This window comes from Chiroxiphia lanceolata, chromosome 3 (genome assembly GCF_009829145.1).
Source record: "Chiroxiphia lanceolata isolate bChiLan1 chromosome 3, bChiLan1.pri, whole genome shotgun sequence".
NCBI classification, from domain to species: Eukaryota; Metazoa; Chordata; class Aves; order Passeriformes; family Pipridae; genus Chiroxiphia; species Chiroxiphia lanceolata.
In genome coordinates, this window is record NC_045639.1 from 116,931,644 (window position 1) to 116,942,671 (window position 11,028).

Genomic DNA, 11,028 nt, shown 5'->3' on the forward strand with positions numbered 1-11,028 from the left:
AAGACGAGGGAAAGGAAGTTTGTTTGTATTTTTTTTTCCACAGCGGTTTTCCACAGAAAAATTACATTCCTCGTATTTCGCAGACACAACACGGCGCTGCTTTTGCCCTGGTGGTGTGTCCCGCTAATCCCAAGCGCTGGAGCCGCACCCTCCGTGTCCCAGTAGCCGCTGTTCTGGAGCAGAGCGCAGCCCGGCCCGGCCCGGCCCCGCTGCCCGCACAGCCCGGGGCCGCTGCGCGCCGGGGTTCCCTCACGGTCCCCGCGGCCCGGCCCGGCCTCCGCTGGACGCTTCCCTGGGCCCAGCCCGGCGCCCCCGAGCTCTCACCTGTCCCGAGCCGCGATCGGGGTTCCCGGGGGGTTCCCGGGGTTTCCGGGCGGCTCCAGGGCCGGCGGGGCCGCCTCAGCCCCGGCCGCGCTCCAACGGTCCCCCTGAGGGGATCGGGGCCGCCTGAAGTCACAGCGTGCCCCGAGAACCGTCCCCTCACAGCCGAGAGACACAGCCCACCCTCACAACCGTCCCCTCACCCCTCACACACACAGCCCGCCCTCACAACCGTCCCCTCACCCCTCACACACACAGCCCGCCCTCACAACCGTCCCCTCACCCCTCACACACACAGCCCGCCCTCACAACCGTCCCCTCACCCTCACACACACCCCCGCCCTCACAACCGTCCCCTCACCCCTCACACACACAGCCCGCCCTCACAACCGTCCCTAACAGCCGAGAAACTCAGCCCGCCCTCACAATCGTCCCCTCACCCCTCACACACACAGCCCGCCCTCACAACCCTCCCCTCACAGCTCCATCCACAGCCAGCCCTCAGTCCAGCCCCTCAGCTCCAGCCCCTCAGCACTCTACCATTCCCCTCTCTAGCTCAGACCCTGGGGCAGTTCAGCACTCTCGGGCTCTAGTGCTGGGATTAGACCTTCAACAGCTTTGCTGAAGCTGCAATCCCGTGTGCTCCTTCTGGATCGGGGCAATGCCAGACACAACCACCCCCTGGGAGTGGAATGGATGGAGAGCAGCCCTGGGGAGAAGTGACCTGGGGGTGCTGAGGGGGGAGAGGCTGGACGTGCTCCGTCCGTGTGCTCTGGCCCAGAACCCCCCGTGCCCTGGGCTGATCCCCCAGGGATGGTGGGCAGCAGGCCAGGGGGGATCTGTGCCTCGCCCGGGGGTGCTCATTCCCTCAGGCCACGCCCCCACCGTTTACCCCGCCCTCTGCTTTTTGACCACGCCTCGTCACTAAGCGAGCCCTCTGGCCACGCCCCTCGCCTGACCGCGCCTGCGTCGCCCCTTGGCTCCGCCCAGGAAGGGGCGTGTCCGGCGCGCGCGCGCGCGGATTTGAAAGGGCGCGCGCGATTGGGAGGGCCGCGATTGATCGTGATCGGGATCGGGATCGGGATCGGGAAAACCGGACACCAAAACCCCCGGATACCCCCGGACTGAGACCCCCGGGGACAGGTGGGACACGAAGGGGCTCTGCACCCCCTGAATCCCCCAGTCTGGGACCCCCCCCCCAACCTGGGAACCCCCAATTCCGGGAACGGCCGGGAAGGGGAACAGGGGCTGAGCCCCACCCCCCGGATACCCCAGACTGAGACCCCCGGGCACGGGGGGACACGAGGGGCTCTGCTTGCCCCCAGACTCGGGATTCCCCCCTGCCCCCCAAAATCACCCAACCCGGGACCCTTCCCCTGCCCCCTCTATCCTCCAGTCTGGGGACTCCCCCAGCCAGGGGCCGTCCCCATCCCCTACTCTGGGATTACCCCCCAAACTGGGACCCCCCCCATGATCCAGTTCTGGACTTCGAGACCCCCCAAACCTCGGACCTTCTCCATCATCCCCCCGAACTTGGAACCCACCCTCACATCTCCCAAATTGGGACCCCACCCAAACCTGGGACACTCCCCCACCCTCCAACTCTGGACGTCTCCAATCTGGGACCACCCCCCCCCAAAGCCCCGCAGTCTGGGTCACCCCCCCCCCCCGGTGTCCTTTCTGTCCCTTGATATCCCCTTGTCCCTGTAGGATCGGGATCCCAGCCATGGACACCTTCCAGTCTCCAGCTTGGCTCCTCCCGCAGGGAGAGACCAGGTGAGATCCCAAAATATTCCCAGAGGGACCCCAAAGGCCAATTGGGAAGACAAAGGCCGTGATTCCAAACAGGGAATATCATGGAATGCTTTGGGCTGGAAAAGAGCTTTAAGGCCATTGAGTCCAACCATTCCCAAGCCACATTCCCGCTGCCAAGGCCACCACTGAGCCACGTCCCCAGGTGCCACATCCACAGGGATTTGAAATCCCTCCGGGAATGGCGACTCCACCACTGGACAGTCCTTTCCATGCGGGAATTAGTCCCAGTATCCCCTGACCCTGCCCTGGCACAGCTCGAGGCCGTTCCCTGTTGTCCTGACCCCTCATCCCCTGGGAGCAGAGCCCACCTGGGCTCGTGTCCAGCTGGAGGAGCTCCAGAACTTCCCTGGGATCCCTGGGATTCCCTTTTCCTTGCAGACGCAGGCCCGTATCCGTCACTATCCCTGCCTCTCCCTTCATGCAGAAGTTGGGATACGGCACCGGAGTCAACGTGTACCTGATGAAAAGGTGTGTGGGGGGAGCTCAGGGGGGACGGGGAACAGGGATTGGGCACCTTTTATTCCCAAAAAATCCCTCCCTGGGGCTGGAAAATGGGCTCTGAGAGGGAAAAGCGGTGCCGTCACCGCCCTCCGGGTGCCGCTGGATTCCTTCCCACGGATCGGAGCCCAGGGAGGGATGTGGGGATTGTGCGGGGCTTGTCCAGGCTGTGGAGGAGCCCTTTGTTTTGGGATAACCCCCATCAGCCTTTCCCGGGGATTCAGGGGCTTGGAGTGCATTCCTGGCTCCTCAGGGCAAGCTGTTTCCCTCCTGGAACTCCAGGTGGGAATCGATACAAATTCCCTCTCCCTGAGAATCCCAGTGCGGAGCAGAGCATTCCCGTGCCCACCTGGGGCAGATTCCAGTTCTTTTGGCACTTCTCCTCCGTAATTCCATGGAATAAAGGCAGCTGTTCCCCAGCACAGCCCCTCGGGGGTTCCCATCCCGGCGTTATCCCGAGGGAGCGGCTCTGACGCGCCGGGATTTTCCAGGTCTCCCAGGGGTTTGTCCCGCTCCCCCTGGGCCATAAAGAAGATCAATTCCAAGTGCAACCGGAGCCAGCAGAGCCTCTACCGGGACAGGCTGAGGGAAGAGGCCAAATCCTGCGGGACCTCCAGCATCCCAACATCGTGGTGAGTTCCCGTGGAGGGGAATCGGGAAATTCTGGCGCTCTCCCCACCCTCCCAGCCTTGGAATTCCTTTCCAGTCTCCCATCTCTCCCTGCCCTCTGGCAGTGGGATCCATTCCCTGTGTTCTGTCCCTGCATCCCTTGTCCCCAGTCCCTCTCCCGCTCTCCTGGAGCCCCTTCAGGCTCTGGAATGTGCTCCAAGCTCTCCCGGGATCCTTCCCTTCTCCAGCCTGGCCATTCCCAGCTCTCCAAGCCTGGAGCCAGAGCTGCCATTGGATCCATCCCCAGCCCAACTCCTCCCTGGGAAGGAGTTCAGGGAACAAGGGGGTTCCCTGGGAATCTCGGGGCTCAGGGCAGGGTCCTCCCTTCCCCTTTCCCGCCTTTTCCATCCCCGGATTCCATAAAAATCCCTCTGAATCCCGAGTGTCCTTTATCCTGGAACGCTGGAATGGTTTGGTGGGAAGGGAACTTAAGGATCATTTAATTCCCCCTGGATCAGGGACACCTCCCGCTATCCCAGGTAGCTCCAACCCGGCCTTGGATACTCCCAGGGATCCAGGGGCAGCCACAGCTTCTCTGGGAATTCCAGCCCAGCCCCTCCCCACCCTCCCAGCCAGGAATCCCTTCCCAATCTCCCATCTCTCCCTGCCCTCTGGCACTGGGATCCACTCCCTGTGTCCTGTCCCTCCAGCCCTTGTCCCCCGGCCGTGGGCACAGCCAGAGATCCCTGTGACATCCATGGCCACAGGACTTGGCTTATCCTGGGATTCCCAAGCCCTTGGACACCACAGCCCAACCCTCCACTGAGCCCTGTCCCCAAGGGCCACATCCACAGGGATTTAAATCCCTCTGGGCATGGCGACTCCACCAGGGCTGGGAAACCCTTTCCATGGAGGAATTATTCCCAATATCCCACCTGAGCCCCCCCTGGATGTGCCCCAGCAGTGCCCAGGGCGCTCCCTGATCCCGTGGGGCCGCTCCAGGATCCAAGAGGTCCCTCCCTGTCCGGAATTCCAGGTGACAGTGGAGCTTTTGTCCCGCCCTTGGCTCTCCTGGTGGGAATGTTGGGAGATGTTTCTTCACCTCATGTTTAATTTCCTGCCCTTGTCTTGGTCCAACATCTCCAACAAACGCCTCGGACTCCTCATGATCCTCCTGTTTGGGTGTCCCAGGATCTCCAGGAGCTCCCGGGGGTGGAATTGCTGCCTCCAAGTAATGCTGGGTCCCTGAGAAGGCCAATTCCGGGGCAGGGACAGCCCTGACCTTTCCAAGGGCAACATTCCCTCCGCTTTTTTGGGCAGGGCTGGGAAGGGGAAAACCTGGAGGGAAGGTGGGACTGGGGAAGGGAAGGATCCATGGAGAGCTTGGGAATTTTTGGGGACTTTTTGGGGATTTTTTCCTGAATTTGTTGAAATTTTTTGATTTTTTTTTTTTTTACTGTGGCCTTTCAGGACCCTTTTCGGGGAGGGGGAATAAAAGGGGGGTTGGGAATGTTTTTGGGGATTTGGGGAATTTTTTCATATTTTTTTTTTTTTTTAATTTTTGGGGGATTTTTTCCTGATTTTTTGGATTTTTTTTATTTATTTTTTGAGGGGTTTTTTTTTTGTGACTTTTCACAAAAATTTGGGTGAATTGAGTGGATTCTGGGTAAATTTGGGAACTGGGGACAAGGGCTGGAGGGACAGGACACGGGGAATGGCTTCCCGGTGCCAGAGGCAGGAGAGGTGGGAGATTGGGAAGGGATTCCTGGCTGGGAGGGTGGGAGGGGCTGGGCTGGAATTCCAGAGAAGCTGTGGCTGCCCCTGGATCCCTGGGAGTGTCCAAGGAAAGGTTGGATTCCCTGGGATGTTGGAGGTGTCGGGGTCTGAACGGATGACGTTGAGGTCCCTTCCCACCCAACCCATTCCATGCCCTGTTCCTGTGCCCTCTCCCTGTTCCCATCCCTGTTCCAGGATACCGGGCTCTCACGGAGGCTCCCGATGGCAGCCTGTGCCTGGCCATGGAATTCGGGGGGGAAAAGTCCCTCAACGACCTGATCGAGGAGAGAGGGAGAAGGCCTGTGCCCCTTCCCGGCCACAACCATCTCCAGGTGGCCCTGAGCATGGCCAGGGGGCTGAAGGGTAACGGGGGGGGGGATTCCCAGAGTCTCCAGGGATTGGGAATAGCCATGGAATGAAGGAATTCGTCCAGTCCCACCCCCCTGCCACGGGCAGGGACACCTCCCGCTAGCCCAGGGGATCCAACCCGGCCTTGGACACTCCCAGGGATCCAGGGGCAGCCACAGCTTCTCTGGGAATTCCAGACCAGCCCCTCCCCACCCTCCCAGCCAGGAATCCCTTCCCAATCTCCCCCCCAAATCTCCCCTTTCCCACTGGGATCCATTCCCTGGGGCCTGTCATTCCAGGCCCTGATCCCAAATCCCTCTCCCCGCTCTCCTGGAGCCCCTTCAGGCTCTGGAATGTTCTCCAAGCTCTCCCGGATCCTTCCCTTCTCCAGCCTGAACATTCCAGCTCCTCCCAGCCTCTCTCTCAGCTCTTCCCACTCTTACATCACCAAGTCCCTTTGGATTCACCCCTTGGGTCCCTGCAGTGGGAAATCCCAGTCCAGGAGGTTTTATTCCCTCTCCCACCCCTGGGGCTGTGCCCGGGGTGGTTTTGGTGGGATGAGCTGGAATGTCGATGCTCTCCAAGGAGGGAGACCTCGGTGTCCCTGGAAACGCTTCCCAAAGCATCCAACCCCCTCCCACCCCTGGAAACTGCCCCCGGGCCAGCTCGGAGCAACCCGTGATGGAACGGATGATCCTCAGTGATCCCCCCCCTCCCCACTGTAAGCAGATTCCGGAGCCGTTCCCCGAGTTGTTTTTTAAGGCCGAGCGCCTGAAACATCCCGACGTTCCCGGCCTTTGGCGCTCCCATTATCCCGATCCCAGGGGCTTTGTCCCCCGCCTTTTCCCCCAGTACCTGCACAGCGAGAAGAAGCTGCTGCACGGGGTACATCAAGTCCCCCAACGTGGTGGTCAGGGGGGGACTTCGAGGCCGTCAAGATCTGCGACGTCGGAGTGTCCCTGCCCCTGGATGAGAAACAGGACCGGTGAGCGTTCCCGGGAATGCCGAATCCCGGGAATTCCGGGCCTGCTGGAGCTGCTCTCACCCACAGGGTGGCGGGAGCAAAGCTCCCCCGGGAGGGTTAGAATTCCGTGGGAATTCCCAGGAGGGTTAGAGGGTTAGAATTCCCTGGGAATTCCCGGCAGTTTAGAGGGTTAGAATTCCCCGGAGAGGTTAGAGGGTTAGAATTCCCTGGGAATTCCTGGGAGGGTTAGAATTCTTTGGGAATTCCCCAGGAGAGTTAGAGGGTTAGAATTCCCTGGGAATCCTGGGAGGGTTAGAATCCCTGGGAATTCCGGGAGGGTTAGAGGGTTAGAATTCCCTGAGAATTCCCGGGAGGGTTAGAGGGTTAGAATTCCCTGAGAATTCCCGGGAGGGTTAGAGGGGGATCCAAGGGCTGGAGGCGGTGGGATGGGAGGAATGTGGGGAAGGGAGAAGCTTTTAACGGGAATCTTGGAATCTGGGAGGGTTAGAGGGTTAGATTCCCTGGGAATTCCTGGGAGGGTTAGAATTCCTTGGGAATTCCCCGGAGAGTTAGGGGGTTAGAATTCCCTGGGAATTCCCGGGAGGGTTAGAGGGTTAGAATTCCCCGGAGAGTTAGAGGGTTAGAATTCCCTGGGAATTCCTGGGAGGGTTAGAATTCCTTGGGAATTCCCAGGAGAGTTAGAGGGTTAGAATTCCCTGGGAATTCCCAGCAGAGTTAGAGGGTTAGAATTCCCCGAGAGTTAGAGGGTTAGAATTCCCTGGGAATTCCTGGAAGGGTTAGAGGGTTAGAATTCCCTGGGAATTCCCGGGAGGGTTAGAGGTGGATCCAAGGGCTGCAGGCAGCGGGACGGGAGGAATGTGGGCAAGGGGAGAAGCTTTAACGGGAATCTTGGGAAATCTGGGATACTGGCACTGCCATGGGGCTGGATTCCCACCCCGGGGGGGGAATGTGGGAAGGAAACAGGTCCGGGCTCCCAGAGGGAGCCGCCCCGGGAATTCCAAAGGCTGTAATCCCACGCGGCGGGCTCCGGAATGCGGGGACGGGAATTCCGCCACCCCGGGGTGGGGGGGAGCCGGGCGGGGAGCCCCTTTTTCCAGGGAAAAGCGATTCCAGAGGGTGCCTTGTCCCGGCAGTGAGCGACCCCCGGCTGTGCTACGTGGGCACGGAGCCCTGGAAGCCCAAGGAGGCGCTGGAGGAGGGCGGGACCATCACGGACAGAGCCGACATCTTCGCCTTCGGCCTCACCCTGTGGGAGATGCTGACCCTGAGCGTCCCACACCTGCACCTGGACAGCGGGGATGAAGGTCTGGGAGGCTCCACATTCCCGGAGGGAATTGTTCCCCAGTGTCCCGGCTGAGCCTGCCCTGGGACAGCCCTTTCCATCTGGGAATTGTTCCCCAGTGTCCCAGCTGAGCCTGCCCTGGGACAGCCCTTTCCATCTGGGAATTATTCCCAGCTGAGCCTGCCCTGGGACAGCCCTTTCCATCTGGGAATGGTTCCCAGCTGAGCCTGTCCTGGGACAGCCCTTTCCATGTGGGAATTATTCCCAGTGTCCCAGCTGAGCCTGCCCTGGGACAGCCCTTTCCATCTGGGAATGGTTCCCAATATCCCAGCTGAAGCCTGCCCTGGGACAGCCCTTTCCATCTGGGAATTGTTCCCAATATCCCAGCTGAGCCTGCCCTGGGACAGCCCTTTCCATGTGGGAATGGTTCCCAATATCCCAGCTGAGCCTGCCCTGGGACAGCCCTTTCCATGTGGGAATTATTCCCAGTGTCCCAGCTGAGCCTGCCCTGGGACAGCCCTTTCCATGTGGGAATTGTTCCCAATGTCCCAGCTGAGCCTCCATTGGACAGCCCTTTCCATCTAGGAATGGTTCCCAGTGTCCCAGCTGAGCCTGCCCTGGGACAGCCCTTTCCATCTGGAATTATTCCCAGCTGAGCCTGCCCTGGGACAGCCCTTTCCATCTGGGAATTGTTCCCAATGTCCCAGCTGAGCCTGCCCTGGGACAGCCCTTTCCATCTGGGAATTGTTCCCCAGTGTCCCAGCTGAGCCTGCCCTGGGACAGCCCTTTCCATCTGGGAATTATTCCCAGCTGAGCCTGCCCTGGCACAGCCCTTTCCATCTGGGAATTATTCCCAATATCCCAGCTGAGCCTCCATTGGACAGCCCTTTCCATCTAGGAATGGTTCCCAGTGTCCCAGCTGAGCCTGCCCTGGGACAGCCCTTTCCATCTGGGAATTGTCCCCAATATCCCAGCTGAGCCTGCCCTGGGACAGCCCTTTCCATGTGGGAATTATTCCCAATATCCCAGCTGAGCCTGCCCTGGGACAGCCCTTTCCATCTGGGAATTATTCCCAGCTGAGCCTGCCCTGGGACAGCCCTTTCCATCTGGGAATTATTCCCAGCTGAGCCTGCCCTGGGACAGCCCTTTCCATCTGGGAATTGTTCCCGATATCCCACCTGAGCCTGGAGGGACATTGGAGGCCGTTCCCTCTCCTGTCCCTCGTTCCCTGGGAATTGGGGACCCTCCTGGAACTTCCTTCCAGGGAATTGTAGGGGCTGGGACGGTGCCAGGATGGCACAGAATCCTTAGGGATGGTTCAGGTTGGAAAATCCCTCCAGGATCACGGAATCCAAGCGTTCCCAGCACTGCCCAGGCCACCCCTGACCCAGTGTCCCCAAGGGCCACATCCACAGGGATCCGAAATCCCTCCGGGAATGGCCCACTCCAGCCCTGCCTGGGAGGTTCATTCCAGTGCCTGACAGCCCTTTCCATGCGGGAATTGTCCCCAATATCCCAGCTGAGCCTGCCCTGGGACAGCCAGAGGCCGTTCCCTCTCCTCCTGTCCCTCATTCCCTGGGAATTGGGGAACCCCCCCCTGGCTCCCCCCTCCTGGCAGGGAGTTGTGGGGCGGGAAAAGGTCCCTCCTGATCCCTCTTTTCTCCGGGATGAGCCCCCTTTCCCAGCTCCCTCAGATATTCCTGCTGCTCCAGCCCCTTCCCAGCTCCCTCAGCCATTCCTGCTTCTCCAGCCCCTTCCCAGCTCCATTCCCTTCCCTGGACGTGGAGCTGCTCCCAGGGCTGGAGCCCCTCAGCTCTGGAGCCAGGCTGGGAGAGCTGGGAATGCTCAGCCTGGAGGAGCATCCAGGGAAACCTTGGAGCCCCTTCCAGAGCCTGAGGGGGCTCCAGGAGAGCAGGAGAGGGATTTGGGATCAGGGCCTGGAATGACAGGACCCAGGAATGGATCCCACTGGGAAAGGGGAGGTGTGGGTGGGATATTGGGATGGGATTCCTGGCTGGGAGGGGCTGGTCTGGAATTCCCAGAGAAGCTGTGGCTGCCCCTGGATCCCTGGGAGTGTCCCGGGCCGGTTGGCTCCCCTGGGACGTTGGGATGTTTCCCTGCCCGTGGAGCGGGATGAGCTTTACGATCCCTTCCCGCCCAGTCCCCGGAGCCCCGATCCCGTGGGATTCACCCCCGCGTATCCCTGTTTTCCCCCCCCCCATTCCAGAGGATTCCCTGGCCGAGGATCTCTTCGACGAGGACGCCTTTTACGCGGCGCTGGGGACGCGCCCGGCCCTGAACCTGGAGGAGCTGCAGGATCCCTCCTACCGACCCATCATCGACCTCTTCTCCGTCTGCACCTCCCAGGATCCCGGGAAAAGGCCCTCGGCCGCCCGGATCCTGGAAGTGCTGGAAGGGATCCAGCCCCAGCCCTGAGTTCCAGCCCCGTGGGATCCCGGGATCGCCTCCGGAAAAATCTCCCCTCCCTCAGGGACGAGCTCCGTGTCCTGCTGTTTGAGGTTTGGGGGTTCCAGAACCTTCTCCCTCCCTTTTTTTTTTGGGATGGGGTTTTCCTTGGGTTTTTTTTTTGTTAAAAAATAAACAGTTTTGGGAATCCCGCTGGTTTTGGGGCTTTTTGTTGGTTTGGGGTTTTCTTTTTCCTGGTTTTTTTTTTCCAGGGGTTTGGGTGAGGGGTGGGAAGTGTGTGTGCTCCTGAGGGGAGGAGATGGTCCTAAAATCGTGGGATATTGTCCTAAAATCATGGGATATTATCCTAAAATTGTGGGATATTGTCCTAAAATAGTGGGATATTGTCCTAAAATCATGGAATATTGTCCTAAAATCATGGGATATTACCCTAAAATCGTGGGATATTGTCCTAAAATCGTGGGATATTGTCCTAAAATCATGGGATATTGTCCTAAAATCATGGAACATTGTCCTAAAATCGTGGAATATTGTCCTAAAATCATGGGATATTGTCCTAAAATCGTGGGATATTGTCCTAAAATCGTGGGATATTGTCCTAAAATCATGGGATATTGTCCTAAAATTGTGGAATATTATCCTAAAATCATGGGATATTACCCTAAAATCGTGGGATATTGTCCTGAAATCATGGAATATCCCTGCTGGAATGGACCCAGAAGGATCAAAGCCCAAATCCCCTTGGGAGAGCAGCTGGAAAACCCCAGGGAAAAGGTTTCCTGGCTCAACAGGTTGGCAGAAAATTATCCCACAAAATGGTTTTATAGCTCATAAAATCAGAATACTGTCCTAAAATCATGGAATGTTGTCCTAAAATCGTGGAATATTGTCCCAAAATGGTGGAATGTTGTCCTAAAAAGGTGGAATGTTGTCTTAAAATCATGGAATAGTGTCCTAAAATCATGGA

The 11,028-nt window shown here is 59.0% G+C and overlaps 1 protein-coding gene across 1 annotated transcript; it reads left to right on the forward strand.

The window, feature by feature from the left end:
• The first annotated feature begins 1,276 nt into the window (after window positions 1-1,276).
• On the forward strand, window positions 1,277-10,250 carry PBK (PDZ binding kinase). Its single transcript, XM_032682894.1, is given in 12 exon segments — window positions 1,277-1,464; window positions 2,032-2,097; window positions 2,515-2,604; window positions 3,126-3,232; window positions 3,235-3,266; window position 3,620; window positions 5,215-5,379; window positions 6,218-6,249; window positions 6,251-6,283; window positions 6,285-6,370; window positions 7,466-7,656; window positions 9,862-10,250. Coding segments are annotated over 11 exon segments (996 nt in total). The 5' UTR covers window positions 1,277-1,464; window positions 2,032-2,047; the 3' UTR covers window positions 10,071-10,250.
• Window positions 10,251-11,028: the final 778 nt, after the last annotated feature.